The 21,640-nt window shown below is 45.2% G+C and overlaps 1 protein-coding gene across 8 annotated transcripts in view; it reads left to right on the forward strand.

The window, feature by feature from the left end:
• Nucleotides 1-21,640, forward strand: part of ANK1 (ankyrin 1) — a 2,823,483-nt gene that overhangs the window by 908,847 nt on the left and 1,892,996 nt on the right. For all 8 annotated transcript variants that reach the window (XM_069617665.1, XM_069617670.1, XM_069617666.1 and 5 more), the window contains one exon: nucleotides 14,706-14,804. In XM_069617665.1, coding sequence (XP_069473766.1) covers nucleotides 14,706-14,804 — 99 coding nt within the window. The remainder of the gene's footprint in view (nucleotides 1-14,705; nucleotides 14,805-21,640) is intronic.

Genomic DNA, 21,640 nt, shown 5'->3' on the forward strand with positions numbered 1-21,640 from the left:
TAAGGGGGAGGGGAAGGTTCCAGTGGCAAAAGAGTGACTGAAGAAATCGGCCAAGGCTGGAGCAAGGTTGTCGATGTGGTCCTTGATGGTTCTGGACTAACAGGGAAGAACCTGTTTTTACGAGACCTTCATAGATCAGACTTGTCTAGAAACGTTGTCAGGGGTAAACAAGGGAAAGGAAGAGAAGGGAGGAGGAGTGGCAGCCACGGGCCATACAGAAGTTGAAGAGGAAGAGAGGATGGACAGGATGTCCTGAGTTTTATTGATAAAATGAGAAGCAAAGGTCATACAGAGGGCCTGGCAGGGAACAGGAGAGGTAGAGACTGCGCAGGATTGGCCAGCTCCTTGCAGATTTTGAAGAGTTTGTCTGAGTTGTTCGATGCCGCAGAGATGCAGGCTTGGATGTGTGCTCTCTTCTTGGCGAGGACAGAGACTCTGTACTGCCTTTGGAGCAGGCGGCAGGCCCGTTTGTCAGAGGGTGCACCTGTTGCCCTCCACTTCCTCTCAGCCACCCAGCACTTGCGTTTTAGGGTGAAGAGGTCAGAGTCACACCAATAGTTGCACTTGGATTTGGGCTTCAAGCGGATCCTCATGACAGGGGCAAGTACATCAAGAGTGTCAGAGATAGAAAGATGCAGGTTATATAGAACTGCATCAGGATGTGGGTCAGCCAAAGGTGCAGAAGGAGGAGAGAAAGTAGGGGCATAAGCCTCAACTGACACACGCTTCATGGGTGAGATGACCAAGAAGGTAGATGGCAGTGATGGAGTTGGGTTGGCCTGAGGGGTAGAGAGAGAGAGAGAGAGAGAGATGGGAGGAAAGGAGAAAGTGATCACTCCAGGAGAGAGGAGTGGTGAGATGGTTGGAGAGTGCGAGGTCTGAGAAGATCATAACCTCCAGGGTGTGACCTGCAGAGTGAGTTGGGCCAGAGGGAAGAATAGAGAGAGAGAGAGAGAGTCACAGAGGTTGCGAAAGAGTCCTTCAGAAGGACAGGAAGCATCCAAGTGGATATTAAGGTCTATGAGGAGGAGAAGTTGAGCGGTAGAGGCGAGGAGTGAGGAGGATAGGTGCGCCCACTCAGAGAGGTGGGCGGCTACCTGGCTGGGCAGCCGGTAGATAGTGGCCACAGTGAGAGAAAGGCCAGGAGAGATATAGAGCTTGCAGACCAGGCATTCAAAGGAGGAGTGGTCCTGCACAGGAATGATAGAAGCAGGGATCCACTCATCAAGGCTACACCCCACTAGTTGGTTCTGGGCACAGGAAGGAGAGTGTCAAGGCTTGTGACAGAGCGGCCCGTGAACCATTTCTCAGTCAGACCGTCAGACCGAGTACATCGAGATTGAGTTCTTCCAGGAGACGGCAGATGTCAGAGGAGTGTTTGCTGAGCGAGAGTCGAGAGTAGCAATGTGGAGCAGGTTGCCCCCTTTGAAGGGTACAGGTCAGAGGTACACCCAGCAGAAGAGTTCTAGGTGCCCAAGGATGGGCAGAGGAAAAAGGAGGAGAGGGCAAGGTAGCCAAGGAGGAGGAAGTGGGTGCCAGAGGGGTGGCAGAGGAGGGAGGCAACAGAGTGGCCGGAGAAGCAGCAGAGGTATCCGTAGTGGGGGCAGAGGAGAGAGGAGGCAGAGGAGCCAGAGAGGGGAAAGAAGGGACAGCAGGAGAAGAAAGGAAGTTGATAAGGCGCAGTAAGCATATATCAAAAAGGAGGAGGTTGGCTTGAGGGCATTGGACAAAGACGGTGCAGTTCAGGTAAACATTAATGATGGTCTTGGAGTAGTGGAAGTTGGCCAGGAAGGCCTCCCATCGGGTGCCACCATTAATGTGTGAAGAGAAAAAAGGAGAGAACAGATACCATATGGGGGGGTCCATAGGCCTGGAGAGGAAATGACAAAGAGGATGATGGTAAGGATCTGTCTGGAGGAAGCGCTGGTGTAGGTATCAGTGATAGGGAGACCTGGGTTGGAGACCAGGATATCCCTTTTGAACTTCTTCCTGCCAGACTTAATGCCAACAAACAGCCAACAAACAGAACAATCAACCAGGGAACCTAGAAGAAAAGAATTAACACAGCAGAGATGCAGGCAGTACAATTTAAGCAAACAACCATGGATAAGAAAAATGCCAAAAAACAGAACAATCGACTAGGGAACCTAGAAGAAAAGAATGAACACAGCAGGGATGCAGGCAATGCATTATAGCCAACAACCGTGGAGAATAAAACCTCACGAACAGTACACAATAGGTCAGGGGATGGGGGCTAGGAAGGGGAAGTGGAAGGGGGCTAGGAAAGGGGGAAGGAGAGGGCCCACGGATAATGCAGGCTGCATGCGGCCGAGTGGCGAGAGATCGGCATAGAGTTGCGAGGGAGCGCAAGCATCCTATGATGTGAGTGATTGCACACAACCTAGTATTGCAAGGCAATGCACGCGGCCTAGGATGCGGGGGAGCGCACGCAACCTAAGATGCAAGTGAGCACACCCAATCTAGGTTTGCAAAGAACAAACGTGGCAAAGGATGTAAGGGAGCGCACGCAGCCAAGGATGAGAGTGAGCGCACGCAATCTAGGATTGCAAGGTAATGCACACGGCCTGGGATGCGAAGAAGTCCATGCAGCCTAAGATGTGAGGTAGCATACATGGCCTAAGATGCGAGGGAGCACCCGCGGCCTAAGATGCAAAGAAGCATGCAGCCTAAAATGCGAGGTAGCCCACGCAGCCTAAGATGCGAGGGTGCACGCACAGCCTAAGATGTGAAGAAGCGTGCAGCCTAAGATGCGAGGTAACGCAACGGGCCTAAGAAGGGAGGAAGCGCACGCAACCTGCAATGTGAGGGAGGGCACAAGTGAGCAGGGGGTAAGGGGGTCAGAAGGCGCGGTCACGGGAAAAACAATGCATGTGCAAGAGTGAGAAGGGGCACCAGGTCAGGGGGTTGCGTGGAGTGTAGCAAGCTAACTCTCCACGTAACTTCTTACCTGGCGGCCGCAGACAGAGGGCTGAGGTCATCTGCACTCACTTACTATGCCGCAACCCCATCACTGCCAAACACCTGCGTCGCTCAACACTCCGGCCGTGTCCTGCGAAAGCTTTGATGCCGAGGGTCCGTACCTCGGTTCATATTGGCACGGAAGCGTGGACATAGCGAAGTGTGCTACGTATAGTCGGGCAGCATCTCCTGCGCACCTGCATCGCTCAACACATCGGCCTTGTCTTGCGAGGGCTTTGCCGCAGATGGTCCATACCTCGGTTCTTATAGGCAGGAAAGTGTGGACGTAGCGAAGCATGCTACGTATAGTCAGGCAGCGTCTCACCACGGCCTTGTCCTGCAAAGGATTTGCCACAGAAGATCCACACCTCAGTTCTTATAGGCACGGAAGTGTGGACGTAGTGATGCATGTTATGTATAGTCGGGCAGCGTCTCCTGCGCACTTTCGTCACTTAACAACGCAGTCTTGTCCTGCGAGGACTTTTAATTCAGGGGTTTATGTCAGGATATATTAGCATGTTGTTTATAGTTTGCCCAAGGGATTTAACACTGATGAGATCGATAGGTGGGCATGGAGATGAAGTGTCTCCTTCCAGTGAGGAAGGAGGTAAACCAGTTGAGAACAGTGCCTGAGAGTTTCATCCTGTGCAATCAGATGTTTAGGAGGATGGTGTGATCAATGCTGTTGAAATCTGGGGGAGGTCGAGAAGGACCAGAAGGGCTGTCTGTCCTTTGTAATTGATGTTGTGGAGATTGTCAAGGATGTGAAGAGTTGCAATCTTTGAGCTGTGCCCAGGGGGAAACTTGATTGGAATATGTAGATCCAGTTGTTTATTGTGATGTGACATTGGAATTAGCTTGTTACGGAGCATTACATTATTCAAGCCAATTATGGCAGGATTGTAATGGGACTGTAGGAACTCTGGGAGTGTAGATTCGAGGGATGGATTTTTTTTTATGATGGAGGAGCTTTGTCCTTTTTTGAGTGCAGAAGGGTTGTGTGAGAGACAGGACTTGATAATGTTGAGCCAGTGTGCAGGCAGGATGTTTTTGGATTTGATCCATGTTGAGCTGCGCATGGTCAGCTAGGAAGTGGTCTAGTTTGGTTTTGATTGTAAGGGTGATGAGTGTGTTTTGGGAGATGCGGTGGACTGTGTTCCCTGTGTTTGATGGTTTGGCAGATGGGGAGAAAGTGGGTCTGAGGAGCGGAGGGCCTGTCTGATTTTATGTGTCTTGGAGATGAAGTAGTCCATGATGGAGTTGCATGCTGAAGTGGATGGGGCATGCTATGGTGGATGTTGGCATCCATATCCGTGACTACTTACTTCTCATAATTCTGTCTGTAGGTGTCAGCATGGCCCTGTCTTGTCTTCTAATGTGTTGGTACCTCCAGGAACCCTTAAAGTCATTACTGTGTCTCTGTGTGGGAAAAGGTTGGGCAGAGCATCTCCATTTTTCCGAATTATTCTCCTGCATTCATCTGAGCGCCAAAAGTGGTATCCCATCATTAATCAAAGGGTCTCTCCCTCCATGACTGCCCTCTGCACACTGTAGTGTGCCCTTCAAAGTGTCCTGCCCATTGCTGATGAGGGTACTCGCATTGGTAAAATGATATAAAGAAATTCAGGGGGCGGGGGGCTCTAATGTGTCCTAAAGTAGTGCTCGGAAGCAATGCTTGAAAAATTTCTGGCACAGTCCCATATCCCAATCAGCAGATATATTGTGTGCTTTGAAAACCAAAACACGACCTGTGTGATTCAATGGGTTGTCTGCTGGGGTCAATCTAATTTGTGCATGTGTGCAATGAAAGGGAATGAACCCTGATTTGAAGAAGTATGTTAACACTGTCATGAATGTGCACATCCAATTTTAGACCTTGCAAACATATCCAAATGTGAACCAATCACCAAATCAGAAGGGGTCTGCACCCCATACCATCTTAAACAGAAATTAATTATTCTTACATACCAATTAAACATACCCTAATGACACTACCTTAATACATTACTTGACAAAATCAACTAATATACTCTCTTTGCATTGCTCTTCCTTTATTCAAAACCACTCAATCTCAAATTCCTTTCACTGAGGTTTTCAATCCAATGTCCCGAAAGTGACCTCCACTGTCAAAAAACAACCTTAATATCCATATATTCTGTGAACACATTAACAAGAATAGTCAGTCCAATGAGTCCTGTCTCTGAGGCAGCATTTAAATACCCTCAGGGCTGAGCCTGAGCGACCATCCTCTGCTGCCACTTGAAGCAAAGTAAACGAAAGAGGTCTGGCTCAGGGAGAATCCCCATGCACAAGTAACAGAGGAGTCCAGGAATGTGACAAAAACACTGTTTATTTAGAGCTCCTGTAACAGGAATCAAATTATGAACAGCACAGCATTCTCCACTACTTTCTCACTGGTAACAGGCATTTCATGGAGGTTTTAAGGCACAGTGACATCATAAACAAAAGATACATTTCTAAAACCTCAGGTGAGATGGGATTGGGTGAATAGTATGCATCGATATATATATTCTATATGGGATAGATAATAATAATAATAAAATGATCCAATTTGTCCAGCAATATCAGGTAGCTCCGCCTAGGACCACCTACAAGATGTTGCAAGTGTAATCATGTCATGCTAGTGTGTTGTGAGTGGCTGTTGCAACAAAATGTGAGCAGCGTTAGAGACAAGTAAGGATTGGCCAGTGTGGGCTTTCTCATCCTTGATGCCTTGGAAAGTTACCAGCACATGAGCACAATGTGGCTGAGGAGAAGGACCCCAGGGTGCCACCTTGTCCCAATAAGGTTACCACCCTCTCACTCCCCTGGCCGCAAGCAATGACATTCTTGCTTTTAACTTCATTACTGTATTACTTTTGTATCATCTGTCTTCAAATGGGTGGGAACAACGGTCTCTGTCTGTCTCAAATGAATAGGCTTTGTCTTCCAGGTTCAGATCACATGTGCAAGGACCAGGAACTTCATTTTCCAGCTCACATTTATGAGGATTTTTAGCTTTTACCCCACTTAAAGCCATACATTATTAACACATTTTTCAAAGCATGTCATCACAACCATCCTAATACTAAAAATCACTTTGCTTACCATATACACTATTTTGCTTCATCCTGATATAGATGAACATTCCAAATCCTAAAAACCTGTCTTATTTAACAATCTGCACTAGTCATATACATACATACCTGTACATATCTATAGCCTTACTTATTCCTATATATTCTAGTCCAAATCTCATGCTTTCCCATTCTATGTTTCCCCACACGCTCACCTTATGCGCCTCAGATCACACCAGTAAAAGGGATTTGTCTCCTCAATTAACCTACTTCATAGCCCTCTTCTCTTCTTCACCCCAAATCACATCTTATACGCACACTACACTTTATGTGAGCCATTCCCTATCTTGTCAAAAGTCCAAAAAAGACAGTTTCCAAGACCCCCTTCTCCCCTTCTCTGTGCCACTGCCATTTATATTTTTCTTTCTTCCCCAATCCACCTTTCCAAACTTGCCATCTCACCTTCACATGTAAGTTAACAACCCATGATTGCCAGCAAAATGCATCTCCTTTACCTTGCATTCCAATGTTAATCAATACAGTGCCTTTGTCTCATGCTCTACCCCTAATGCATGAATATTTGCATTGCTGTCATTGTCATGTGATCAAAATTGACATTCACACGGTAATAACTCTTCTCTTCCTATATCCAAATGCCTGTGCATATTGCTTCTCCAATATCTTTGCCACTCCAAAATATGGCTTCTCCGGGGGTTGGTCCCATGTAGCATATTTCAATTTACTACCAAAATGCTTAATACCTTGTTCTTTTGTCACCTAATTTTGTGTTATGTTGCTCCAAAACACATGTTGTAAAACCAAGCTGCATGTACCATCACTCACTGAGCGCTGCCAGGCTTGTCACACTGCCCACTCCCCCATCCTTCTTCCCCCCTGGATCTGCAAGCACAGCCTGTCTTCTTCAAAAAATGTGGCCTCTTGGCAGCCATTTACAAAAGCTCCTTCAACATGAGGGTGGTTCTCTCTGGAGGCAAAGAACACACATATATTTGGACAGATTGCAAAGCCAAAGCGTAGACAATACCGAAAAAGCACATACACATAATGAAACGATGTTAGCTATGCATCACATTGATAAAACAATTTCCCCACTCGCATACAAACTTCATAGTCTGACCACAATGCAAAATCACATTACACGCTCTCTGCATCCCTCAGCACACACTCTCTGCATACCTGGGTGCACCCTAAACACAACAGATACAACAAGCCACCCCTACTCAAACCTCCACCCTTAAAGGCAAGTCCAACCGCTCGAATCGCTCCCCAAGCCCACCCCAATGGTACCACAATCTTGTAATTTTCCAGAACTTCAAAACCACTTTACCTTGCTACAAAACGCCTTTTGCATTTTTCTTGGCAAACAACTTCGTGCCCCACTGTGGGTCAACTACCTTCCGTCAATGTTCTATGTCCTATTCACAACCTCTTTGTGACGCCGCTAACCACTATGCATGTAAAACAATTTGATTGGCCTCCTATACCCCTCAATACACAAAAACAACACAATAAAATACATCCCAAATACACAAATATGGCTGTCTTCCTGCTCTTTTTTTCTCAAATCACAGGGAAATCCATCTTAATTGCCCACTCAAGGGCATGTGGTCCTTCTTCTATACTGTAAATAGCATAGGATAACCTTTAAATCTTTTTATTTTTCTTTTTTCTTTTTTCTGTAATATAAGATACCACCTTCTACAACCTAAGATAAGGCCTAGCCTCAGGGAATCATCTCGTCACCCGTAAGCTAAGTTAGATCCTAGAAAACAGGGATACTTCATCCGCAAACTAAGCTAGAGCCTAGAAAACAGGTATACATCTCTTCATCTGTAACCTAGCTAACACCTGCTGGAAACAGGAATCCATAAATAAATTCATCCGTAAACTAAGCTAATGCATAGGAACAGGTATTCTCTCATAAATAACATAACACGACAAACAACAAAACATAACTCTTCCCCCAATTCCCTCCCAAATGTATTTTGTCAGATTACTGGACTAGTACTTTCCCACTCCGCGGATCCTCTGAAGCCCTCAGATATCGTCACTCCACCTTCCAATCTGCTGGACGTCCCACGGGGCAGGAAGGCAGGGGAGACTGTATTTTGCCAGTGGTGTTAGCGACCATCGTCTGCTGCCACTTGAAGCAAAGTAAACGAAAGAGGTCAGGCTCAGGGAAAATCCCCATGCACAAGTAACAGAGGAGTCCAGGAATGTGACAAAAACACTGTTTATTTAGAGCTCCCGTAACAGGGATCAAGTTATGAACAACACAGCATTCTCCACTACCTTCTCACTGGAAACAGGCATTTCATGGAGGTTTTTTGGCACAGTGACATCATAAACAAATATACATTTCTAAAACCTCAGGTGAGATGGGATTGGGTGAATAGTATGCATCGATATATATATTCTATATGGGATAGATAATAATAATAATAAAATGATCCAATTTGTCCAGCAATATCAGGTAGCTCCGCCTAGGACCACCTACAAGATGTTGCAAGTGTAATCATGTCATGCTAGTGTGTTGTGAGTGGCTGTTGCAACAAAATGTGAGCATCGTTAGAGATAAGTAAGGATTGGCCAGTGTGGGCTTTCTCATCCTTGATGCCTTGGAAAGTTACCAGCACATGAGCACAATGTGGCTGAGGAGAAGGACCCCAGGGTGCCACCTTGTCCCAATAAGGTTACCACCCTCTAACTCCCCTGGCCGCAAGCAATGACATTCTTGCTTTTAACTGCATTACTGTATTACTTTTGTATCATCTGTCTTCAATTGGGTGGGAACAACGGTCTCTGTCCGTCTCAAATGAATAGGCCTTGTCTTCCAGGTTCAGATCACATGTGCAAGGACCAGGAACTTCATTTTCCTGCTCACATTTATGAGGATTTTTAGCTTTTACCCATGCAGGTGTCCTATCGCTTCTGCTGATGTGCAACATTCTCTCCCTCGGCGTCCTTGGCACAAATACGCACAATGTCTGCACTGACAGCCTGCTCTGTGTTTCTCAGTGAAATTAGTCTGTCAGGCCTCTACCTGTGTTCTTGACCCTCTTCAGTGCCTTCCATTCATTTCAGTGCAGATGTGGGGCATCTTAATTTTTATGGCCACTCACGTTAGTTACATTCTACATCAAGCAAGCCGTTATATGTATTCTTTGTGTGATTGGCATTTCCGCATAAGAGAAATAGGGTGTATGTGATCTCTATTTTAGTGATTGTAATCATTTTCTTCGTGTCTAAGAGCAGTTTGGCCTAAGTGTGTGTGTGTGTGTGTGTGTCTGTGTGTGTGTGTGTTCAGCCATGCCGCCTCTTCATGATTACTTTGGTGATGTCATCCGGTTATGTTCTGTAGGGCTGATTAACTGAGTGGCATCTGTCATCTTGGTGGTATACTGGTGGGGGTGTAGATGCCCCCACTACAAAGCCCTTATTTCACCCCAAGAAACATTGATAGCACCTATACTCATATTGGTCCAGCTGAAAATACTGTATGGAATATATTACACCAGCGAGGCACTGTTCGGCAGGGGCTGAGCGGATGATTCTAATTGCTTACTCTGTCTACCACACTATATGGTTATGTTTGAAAATTGAAAACTTCTGGCAGAAGATTTCAAGGAAAGTATCAGACTTGGAGTCACAACGGTCCCGATGGAACCGAAACTACTACTGCTTGGAATTTGGGGGGACACAGCCTATTTGAGATATGACAAGCTGTTTGTCTCAAACGGCTTGATAATTGCAGAAAGGAATATTGGCCTGTAATGGGGGGGGCAAAGGAGGCCCCCAAAGTGTCCAAATGGGTGCTGGATGTGGACAGCTGTATGGTGATGGAGGAACACGTGTACAGGGCTAGGGGCTGCCCCGACAAGTTTAGGAAGATCTGGAATAAATGGGATGATGCCAATTGAATATACAGTGGTGGCGATGGGCGTTTTTTCTACCATCATAAGAAGTGATGTGTAATACCTACGATTCCTTGGTTGATATTATTGTAAAATTTGATTTATTGCAATGTGATGTGATTTTTTTTGTCTTGATTTGTTTGTTTTGAAAAATCAATACAAATTGTTTTGAAAAAAAAGGATAGGTGACTGGTCGGAGGAGGGCAGTAGAGGCAGCGACTTCCTCCCTAAGGATAAAGAAGTAGCACAAAGCCTACTATCTGACTGTAAAGAGTACTTCCAGTTTAATGACAATGGGAAGTTAGCCACTCTATATTGTGGGAAGCTTTAAATGCGACAATACGGGAAGGATGAATCAGAATTGGTTTCCAGAAGAGAACCACTATGGGAGGAAACTAGGTTGAGAGATATAATTAAAACTCTCCAACCGGGTGGCCCAGACAACACCTAGATAAACCTGGCGACCGGGAAACAACTTAGAACCCACAAATCCCATTTGCAGGCCCTTATGACCCATGAAACAGACAGGAAACTACAATTCCTTAACCAAAAATATTACGAGATGGGTGAGAAGACAGACAAGATCCTGGCGTGGAAATTTAGAGAAATGAGGGAATCTAAAATGGTTCATAAAAGCCGCACCACTGATTCCCAGGAGATCTATGAAACTCACAGCATAGGAAGAGAATTCATGACAGACACTTTGGTGGAGGCAAAAATTGTAGTGATCCATAAAGAAGGTAAAGACCAGACTTCATGTGCCTCATTCAGACCCATCTCTCTTTTAAATATGGACGTGAACATTCTGGCCAAGACCCTAGGAAATAGGGTTTGCCGATGTTATGGGGGATGGGAGAGCCTCAATAGCTGAATTGATGGCAAAAAAAGGAGATTTGGTGTCTTCTCTGGATTGAAAATAAATACAAGGTATTGCTGATTGGATGAGTAGATTTGAGTATTGATCGGGAGACGGAGGTAGTGGGTATGAAAATAGAGAATTTATAGACTACCTGGAAGTTAAAATTCCTAGAGTATTGGTGAAGTCACAGTCCTTAAATATCACCCCACTACTTGACAACATACAGACCAACCTTAGACATTGGAGTTCATTAATTCTCGCATGGATTGGTTGGTTGAATGGTAGGATGACTGCAGTCAAAATGAATAATCTGCCGCGCCTCTTGTATTTATTTATGCCATTCCGATACCCCTGCCTGATAGTTTTTTTAGAGACCTAGACCACATGCTTTATAGATTAATCTGGAATGGGAAATAACCACGAATCAAGAGATTGACTTTAACACTTCTCAAAGACCAGGGAGGTTTTGGGTTCCCAGACTTCTACAAATACTACAAAGCAGCCCAGCTTTGATTACTGTTGGAACATATAAGAGATGACCTGAGAGCATATTGGACATATCTAGAGGACTGGGCAACTCATCATAAAAAGGTGAGGGACTATCTATGGGCCCCGATGAATAGGATACACAGTGGTCTCTGATCCAACCCGCCCCTTGGGGTCCTATGGTCCCTATGGAAAAAAGTAGACATGGTGAGGGCCTCGCTACATCGCCCTCCCCTATTAACTCACTTTGGGGTGAACCTTTTAACTTGAATAAAGCAGGATTTTGTAAAGCACAATCCTGGTCGGATAGTGACCTAGAGAGAGTGGGGCAACTGTTTCATGAAGCTAAGTTTAAGGACTACAGTGACATTTGTGAGATGTTGGGCCGGGAATCCATAAACGTTTTTGAGTACTTGAGACTGAAGGGCCGGGCCGCATTCTGGACTACAAATGGAGTAGCCACCTGGAAAGGGATCTTACAACTTTTGAAAAAGCCCTTGGTGGCTCGGACTCAAGAAAAGGAATAGTATCAAGATTGTACAAAGCGCTGGTAACGACAAATGTAGTGGACAGATAGGGCTTCAAAGAGTGTTGTGTTGACTTAACAGGGGGAGAAATCCCATATTTCATCTGGGATAAGGTCTATAAGGTCACTTTTCGTGGGAACCTCTCCCCTTTGACAATGGAGCACAACTTTTAAGATCTGCCATTGTTGGCACAGAGATACCCTGAAAGCCTCAAAGATCTTTAATGGGGTGTGCCCATTATGTCTTCGGGGATGTGGACTTGTGGGATTGTTGAAACATATTTGGTGGACATGCCCGAGAGTTCATATCTATTGGTCAGAACTGTTGAGCTGGATTAAGGAGGTTACGGGAGTAGGGTGGGAAATAGACCCTTTATTCATTTTACTGGGAATCCCCTTTACGCAGGGATGAATACCGATACCTTGCTGAGAGCAGGGAGAATAGCGTTAGCCCAAAAATTGAAGAATCTGATGGTCCGAGATGAGGAGGAATGGCTATAGAAGGTCTGGGATATATTAACAATGGAAAATCTGACATATTTAGTTCATGACGATTTGGGCTCCTTTAACAAGGAATCTGGAGAGTTTATGAGTAATGGGGTCCAGTTACAACTAGAAATCCAATATGCTGGATTTACAGTAAGTTAGTCTGTTCACTTGTGTTGTTTATGCTCACCTGAGAGGAAAAGGTGATAATGTTTATGGGAGGGAGGTGAAAGGGATTAAAATTGGATCTCTAAAATTGACTTCTTTGTATGGTTGTGTCTTTTATGTACTGTATTATTAGAGTCCACAAAATCTATAATAAAAATGTCTTTCTTTAAAAAGGAGTCTCGCTCTGCTTCAACAGAATACCTTCAGTTCCTCGAGGATCCTTTAAGGTCAAAGAGACATTCTGGGGACTCTCACCTCGAGTTCCTTTGGGACAGTTGCACTGTCCAAAGCACTCCGCCGGAGTTGAAGGAGCAGTCCAGGACAGAAGGAAGATCTGTACCCTAACCACTCCCAGGGACCATCGGGAGGTACCAGTGCTGTGTACCAGGACCCGACCAATCAATCTGCAACGGATCTTCTGTGCCAGAAGAGCAGACACTGAAGTGGCATATCCTCACCTGGAGCCCTTTGCAAAGCTCCCTGTTCACCAGCACTGAACCGATCGCTCCGTGTTCTCTGCATCCTGAATGAGAGGGAAGGTGCTGGTGCTGCTATCTACATTCCTCCAACCAGCCAAACGATTGCACTGCATCTCCTTCAGCCCGACAGAGAATCGCGTCCTAGCAGAGTCGTCAACTGCCAGGCCCGAAGCGTCTGCTCAATGCCAGAAAATAAACCGAATCTCTGGAAGGTCACTCTGTTCCTACCCAGAGGTTACCACACAGCTCGGCCTAACTAGCCTGAGAACCGCCACCTCATTTCTTGAATCTGGAAGCCCCTTGATCACCGCTTACCCCCCCCCCCCCCGGCTCGACCCACTGGAGCATCATTCGCAGACCTCTGCCAGCAGCTAATGCTGACTAAGCCGAGCCATCGTTGAAGCATTCTTGGGACCGCCCCGACCACCAGTACTTGAACCGCCGATGTTCGAGCACACCAAGCACACACATTCACCCCTGCATGATGCCCACTTGCTGCCAGAGCCTCCGCGACCCTACGTGCCCTGCTGAGCCTGATCAGCTTGCATCAACGTTCAACCTAGTTTTGATGTGCCAGCCCACTAAGAACCGAATTCAGGTACTGTGACACTGAACTGCCCTCCCACCCCCCGGTCCACTTGGGCCCTAGAGACTGGTTAGTTCACAATCAACCTTGTCTTCACCAAGATATCCTCTTTAGCCTACCACCCCTGGAACTAAGCTCAAAGTGCTACTTTCTCCAGTCCGTTGCATCTTCTCTGTCTTTCCTCTGGGCTGGGTTTTTGTACAGTAATCTCTTTCCTTCTACTTGCAGATGGTATGTTTTATTAAAGTGTTTATATTTTTATAGAACCTTGATTGGACATTCCTGTTATTTTGCACTGTGATAGTATGTTGTTTGGGTCACTATTGGTTTACCTTCAAATCCCTCTTAGGAGGATAGCCTGCTCTCGGCCTGCGTTACCACAAAAGACAAAGAAGGTATATCTCTTAAATGTCCCTTTTTTTAATCTTCATTATTGCTTTGTGTTTTGGTTTGTAGAAGTGTGAGGGCTGAGCAAGCCATTTTGTCCCTGATCGCCCTTGTACTCCTGCAAGGCAGACTCCAATTTGTCACATTGCTGCATACATGCTTCTGTTGTAGCCTCCACTTGGCATTATAGGGGGGAAATGTGGTCTTGTATTTTTTTGCCCTAATGTTGGGGTGCTATTGGTCTGTCCTATCCTACCCTTTGCACTGTATGTGTACGATTTGCCTGTTTTATTTTGAAATAGTCTACTGTACAGAATGGTCTGTTTTATTACTCTTTACTGTAGGATGTGATTGTGTGTCTCCTTCTATCTATGCAATGAGATTTAAATGTGCCTGTTGCATTCTAGACTTAATTGTCAGATGTGATTCCTGTGTTGTTTCCTACATGCTGTAATATAGGGCTTTGATTGTCCTCTGGCATCCTAAAGGCCACCATTTGTGTGATTTCCTGTTGTTTCCTACATTCATTACAGTTTAGGCCTATTAATTCCTCATCATGCGGTTAGAACATACTTTGTCATTGCTTACACTGTGAGGTATGTAATTGTTCTGATTTATTCGGCACTCTGATGTTGGATGTGATTGTCCTGAACAAATGTACACTATTTAGTGCTATTGTTCCCATTCTTACACACCCTCTATCAGCAGTTATTAATTCGCTTTTTCTGTGTTCACAGAAGGTGGAGACCCCCTTGCACATGTCAGCCAGGTCGGGACACACTGATGTAGCAACATTCTTACTCCAAAATAAGGCCAAAGTGAATGCCAAGGCCAAGGTATGTAAACACGAGTCAACTGTTTAGAGAATCAAAATGTATAAGTGCAAAGGAATGGTGGATGTGTCAGCTGACCTTCTAGTGTGTGTGTTGGGCCCATATGTGCGTTAATGCTGGCAACAAGTGTGGAGGTGCAGAGAGGAGCATGTTTGTTGGCAGGGGAGTGAGTAAGTGTGCTGATGGGACCATGCAATTTGTGAATGATTCTTTTTTTTTAAACAAAGTCCAGCTGCACACACTTGGACTCAGGGTAGACTGTTATCATGGAACTTCTGTAAAACTGATTAACTGTGCATAACTATTTTGAAGTGCCACTTTCTAAACTGACTCTCATTTGTGTTCGCAGCTGGACTTTGTTTTATGAAATTCAATTGTTGCACAAAGGAACCGCATTTGAGCTCACTCTAGGCAGAACATGTCCTTGTGTGTGCAGACTGTAAGGAAGGCATGGCATCAAAGTAAGACAGACACAAGTGATCACAGTTCAAGGGTGTTTATTAAACTGTAAAATGGGTGAGATAAACGCCTAATCTAAACATAAATCTAAGATGGGAGCAAGCTATGACCATCAAATAATAATAATACTGTCGTAGTGGAGTCTAGTCAAATAAAAAGGGCCTATACTAAAAACCTATTGCCAATCCTTACCACTATGCTACAAAAGAGTTTGGGATAATGTTGGCAAGAAAAGAAAGAAGTTTTCACAAAACATTAAGTCAAGATGTTATGGCCGGGGTCTCCCTTCCCCACATTTTTAGCACGGGACAAGGCAGGACTCTCAAGCACAGCACACTCCTGGTCTTGTCTGGAACAAGGTTACAGTTCCTTTTCTCAATATCAGGGCCTTCTGTACCCAAGTCTCTTCTCATGCAAAGTCTCTTGCTTCAGAGGGCCTGATATGCAAAAACAACTAAATAAATGTTCCTCCTGTTAACCTTTACATCAGGTGATTACCCTTCACCCTTGCATCCCCTCAGCCAAGCTCTGATCCTTCTCTGTCGTCAGCCTCCCTCAGTCGGGCTCAGACCAACCACTCACTGTGGACAACCATCAGTCGGGTTCATACTTGTCATCACAATGCTGCTCACTTAACTTCTTCACAACTTTACTCCTGACGTCCCTCAGTCGGGCTTACTATCGCCTGTCAATCACAATCCCCTTATTTGTAATATTCAGAAGTCGTAATGTCTTTTTAAACAACCCCTTCAGTTTAGTGAGGTCACCCTCATCCGGGCTGAGAGCACTTGCCAATCTTAAACAGAGACTTCCGAAGGGCGATCTCGTCTTGCTGGCTCACTCTGTTAGCCTACATCAAGCGCAGGTTTCATACCATCACAGTTCACACAGCGTTCCCCTCAACCAGGCGCAAACGCCTGTTTGACAGCATCAAAACTTTTGCAATGTGTCCAGGACTTTTCATTGTTCACAAAATACCACTTGTCTATTTCTCTTCTTAATGTTGCCACTGCAACCTTGAGCCTAACACAGTCCGGTTGACTATCAAGTTCTTCCAACTCATTGTCTATGCTGAACTCATTGGCAGTTCTTTTGCCGCTGGAGTCAAGGAGGGTACCACAATGGCAAACACGTCTCCCCGCCCTGGCTATCAGTGCGGGAGGGTGTCACGTACTGCTGACATCTGTCCCACCATTTGCCAGCTGCGATTCCCGGTCTTATGTTTCTTTTATCGGAGGCTTCGCGGGTCTGGGTTGAAAAGGGCAAAGGCAACGCCCTCCTTGACCTCCTTTCAGGTCTCACCGCCTTTCTCCTCCATTTGGACTGCCGTGCTGGAATGGCTGCTTCCTCATGCGTTCGGCCTAGCTCAGAGTATGCTCTTGTGCTCTGTCTTTTATCCTTATGGGGCAGGGTAAGGGTAGTCAGGTGTTTGTAGTTGTTGTGAATGGCCTGACTCTGCCTGACCCTTGTGTTGGGACATATCGGGTAAACGGCTCGGGTATTAGTCCGTTGTCGTTCAGGCTGTGAGAAAGTGTCTGTGTTGGAAAGGGGGGGGTAGAGTTTCTAAGTATCCTACTGTGCAGGATGGGGAAAAGGTGTAATAGGGAAGGGGATACAAACATCTCAACCTTCGGTGTCCCACTTCCACTCCACAAAGAACCCTCATCCAGGTGATCACCCCGCACTGGTCCTCCCCCAGGAACTGGATCCAATAGCGATGGCCATGTCCTGGCCCCCTGGATGACAGATCGCTTTGGAACTGTGAGTGAGACACCTTCAGGTTTCTCACAAGACAAATTCCTTTGTTTGCAAATGTTGTGCCAGAGTTGTGTGTGAATCGGAAAGCAAGGTGAGTGAGATGTGAAAGGTAGATTTGCATCACAGTTGATCAACTGGCAGGGGAATATATGAACAGCCAGCCAGTGAGATACAGAGGATGATTTCAAAACTAGTACATTGGACAATGTGGTACCTAGGATCAATGCACCCTGTTCAGCCAATTCTTGGGTTGTGTTTTGTCTGAAGGTAAATTACAAAGTGTGTGTCTGAGCAGGAATTAAAATATTGCCCGGGTCCTTCTAACCAGAATAGCAAAATGGACTAAGCTACCTGGGTTGATCCATGAGTGGTGAAGCAATTGTAAACACAGATACAACAACAGAGTTAAAAATGTTTTAGTAAAAAAACTAGGGCAACAATGTTTGCCAGCTATTGAATATCATAGCTGGGGTGGAATATGAAGGCCAAATATTATTGTCGCTGGATGCTGAAAAGGCCTTTGGCATGGTCCAACAGTTTTCTCTTCGAGGTTATGAAAAGAGTGGGACTGATAGGACTATTTCAAACACTAGTGAGGACCTTATACAGAGCTTCTTTGGCTTCAGTACTCACAAACTATCATGTTTCTCCCACCTTCCGGCTATATTCTGGGGCAAGGTAAGGCTGCCCACTTTCCCCCATTTATGTGCACTGATGATTGAGACCCTAACTACAATGCCTAGGCAAATTATACTACTGAAAGTGATCATCCTGGGTGGTCTGGAACGTTAAATATCGTTTTATCCGGACAACATGTTAATTTGCCTGTCACAGCCAAAACAATTAATCACAATCTTATTGGACAGTCTCAAATAGTATAGTATTATTCCAGGTATTAAACACTTCTAAACTGTAATTGATGGTGATTGGGAGCAAATCAGGGATGGTTTCACAACTAGAGGGTCTCTTTCACATTTAGGACAAGAAAATAAAGTACCTAGGGTTTTGGACCTGGCACCACCTGAAAGCTCTGCTCTTCCTTAATTGTACACCCCATCATAGACAAAATCAAAAGCATCTGGCTAGTTGGGATATCCTTACCTAGGATAAATGCAATACAAATGAAATTCATGTCCAAACTTACTTACTCTGGAATGATGCGTTCCTCCTTCACAGCTGATTGGGAATTTCCTAGTACCCCAGGCACGCCTGGAAAAGCATATCATGCATAAATGGGTGTTGAAACTTTAAGACTTCAGTATGAGGCTCCATGCACCATGTCTCCTCCTGCGCAGTTCACTTCCCTATGGTTAGGACATCAGCAGCCATCACACCTTGTTCCTGTTTATTCCACATACAGTAGGCTTTGGGAAAGCATCACAGCTTAACTGCGCCTTTGACCACATAATTATGTGGTCACTTCCTGAGGTGTGTCCTTTCCTATTTATTACTAATTCAATTGGTCTTTTATCCTAAGTGGCCTCCACTTGCCAGCTTCAAAAAAAGCATTGGGTGTGGCAGACCCTTGTTCGAGCTGACCTGCACTGAGCATCTGTGAGATGCTTTGGAAACCTGTAACTGGTAAGTGTGTTCTGTGTGGGGTTGGCACCAAGGGCTAGACTACATTCCATGACCATTGAGGGTTCTTCTATAGATGCCATAGTAGACTTCATTGCGGGCCATAAGCTGTTGGGTGTAGGTAAAGAAGGTCTGGTGCTATGTGCCATACCAAATCTGGCTATGTCTTCTCGTGCTTGTGCCTTCTGGAGCCTTCAGCTTCCCCGTAAGGGAACACGGTTTCCGGAGACTCATGCAACCAAGTAAATCTTGGTGGGAAAACTCCAGGTTCCCAGGTCAGAAAACCTGCCGTAAAACCTTTCACTCTGAATAACGTTACTAAGTCGCAAAGTTTCTTAAGAGGGGCACCAGTTCCTCGGTGCACCAAATAGATACCATGGATTCTGGTGCTGATAGGACGCATTCAGGTCCCATAAATCTTCCAAATCTATGGTTGCAACGGCACACTTGAGAGTCAAAACTCACTCCTCTCACCGTCATGGTACCAATCATCCTCTGAAAAGGAAAAGGAGAGAGGGTGGGGGGGTAAGAAGTCCTTGTCATCATCCCCTCTACTGGTGTCAGTACGAGGGACCTCTTCCACTCACTGTGCCATCTGTAAGCACAGAAAAACCAAGAAACAGCATCACTGTGAGGTGAAGCCCCCTAAATCAGATTCTGTGGTCATGGAGAAGTCATTTACGGTACCTCTTTGAACGGTCAAGCCCTTTTCTACTAAGACAAAATGTCCCCTGTTACTGGCAGAAAGTACTGTAGCTGTGTCTGACAGTTGCCCCTTGAATAATTGTTCTTTGCCCCAAGGTCGACTACTAAACATTCCAGTGCCAGAATATTTAGGCTTCTCTCAGGTTTTCTCTTTCGGAGACTCCTGATTTTGACCAAAGTTTTGTCTTTAGTACAGAGATTGAGGCTCCAGTATCAACCCCTCTTCCAGTTCAGCCTTTTATGTTTTATACTAATGCGGTTCTTCATAACGTGTACCATAGTAAACATGTGGCTGACTGTGATTAGTTGTAGAAGATTGTAGAAGATTGTGCTATTTCTCCTATTGTTTGGCCATCTACCGATTGAACATGGAGGGTTGTGTGGAGCAAATGATGCCTAAGGTACCTGAAACTATTCTGTCTTCAGAGTTTTTGGATACTTTTGTGTCACACATTAGGGATGCATTTTCTTCATTGGGTGTTGAACATGCTCAACTGGATGCTCCCGCACCTTTTAGGGATCCTTCTCCAGTCCAACCTGTTTGTTACCCCTGCAAAAGCCTCCATTAGCTGTCTTTTGTGTGGCATATTGTAGAAGCATGTTCTAGGCAAGGATCCTTTATACATTAGAGATTTGGGAAAGAACTCACATTGAGGGTCATATTTCCAAGTCTTTAGATGTGAAATACAAAGGTGCCATAGATTAGCTATTTGTAGTTTCTGGACATCTTTCATCTCAGTCAGTTGTTGTTATGGCTGCTCTGGATAGGAGCAAATGGATGACCTCTTCTGCCATGGCTGTCATTTCTAAGAAAGGTAATCCTTGGGAGTGGAGTGTCAGATTAAAAAATAATTAAATTTAATCTCGCCCATTGCATCACCACAATTCAGCTTCAGCACTGACATATTACAATTTGCAGAACTGGCACAAGCTTTTCTCTGCAGATGTGGCAAAAGGGGTGGCTTTTTGTCACAACAACCGGGACTTTATGGACACTAGCTGCAGAGCTGTTCATGAGGCTTCATGCTTATTGGCTTTGTGCTTATTTAGATGGCTCAAACATTTACTGTGAAGTTAATAAAACATTTTAGAGCTCCCATTTGATGGGAAAACTCTTTTTGCTCTCAATACTGATAATTGTTTTTACAGTGTTGTTACGGCAAGGTTCCTGAATACTATCACAATGGTAAAACCCGGTTACAAGCCCTTGAAAGGATTTCAGGCTTATGAAACGAGACAGTTGGCAAAAGACAAATCCAAAATCTCTTCAAGCTCCACCAAGAGACTGAGGTTTCATCCAAAATCTAAAATGGATTCTGTGACTATAGCCAATTACTCCAATAAGTCAGTTTAACTGCTTCCATGGGTAAGCAGCTTCATTTTCATCAAGGGGAATGCTTTTCTTGTCAGTAGCAACATCCAGTGGTGTTGCTAGGTCTGGAAAAGACCTGGGGCTAAACTGATGTTGAAACTGTTGGGACTGGGGGCTAGCTAGCCGTTTGGCTGTAGCTCCTGAGCTTCTATCTGGGGCTACAACCAAAAGACCAGGGTCTATAGCCTCCTTAGCCCCCCCCCCCCAGCAACACCTGTGGCAACATCTCATCCTTTTGCCATCAATGAACAGAGAACTCATGATCCATAGGTCCTCCAAATAATTTGTCAGGGTTATTCCCATGCGCTGCTGCTAATCCACACACCCTTCTTACCTTCTGAAATTTCCAAAATTGCCACCTGACGTGTCTCTGGAAATTCAGGGTGCATTACCACTCTAGGACACTGAGTTAGCGCCAGAATATGAAAAGGAACAGGGATTGTTTCCCGTTGCTTTGCTTCCTGGTCTCAAAGAAATTAGGGGGCATGATACTCGTTTTGGATATTGACGATTTCAATTAGTTTCTAATAATGGAATTTTTTCACATTGTGCCATTGAGTCACATTCTGGAGGCGTTGCAGGAGATGATTGGCTTTCTCCCTCTACTTTCAGGACACGTATTTCCATATTGCAGTCTTTGAGGGTCACAGAAAATACCTGTGTTTTACAGTCATGGGTATTCATTTATGTATTACCAATTCAGTTGTCTTCCTTTTGGCCTGAACTCAGCTCCCAGGGTATTTACAAATTTCCCTCAGTAGTAGCTTTTTTTCTTTGCCTTCTTTACTTCACCTATATCCTTATCTAGATGACTGACTGATTGGGGCTCCATGCAAGGATCAGGCTCTGCTCAGTCTCCAGAAAGTCTGAAACACCATGGGGTATCTGTAATTTTCCATCACCCGGTTGAAATCAACTCAGATTCTGACCCAGGAAATTCCGTCTGTAGGTGCAGTTTTGGGTTGTG

The sequence above is a fragment of the Ambystoma mexicanum genome, chromosome 10 (assembly GCF_040938575.1).
Source record: "Ambystoma mexicanum isolate Mex_15411 chromosome 10, UKY_AmexF1_1, whole genome shotgun sequence".
NCBI classification, from domain to species: Eukaryota; Metazoa; Chordata; class Amphibia; order Caudata; family Ambystomatidae; genus Ambystoma; species Ambystoma mexicanum.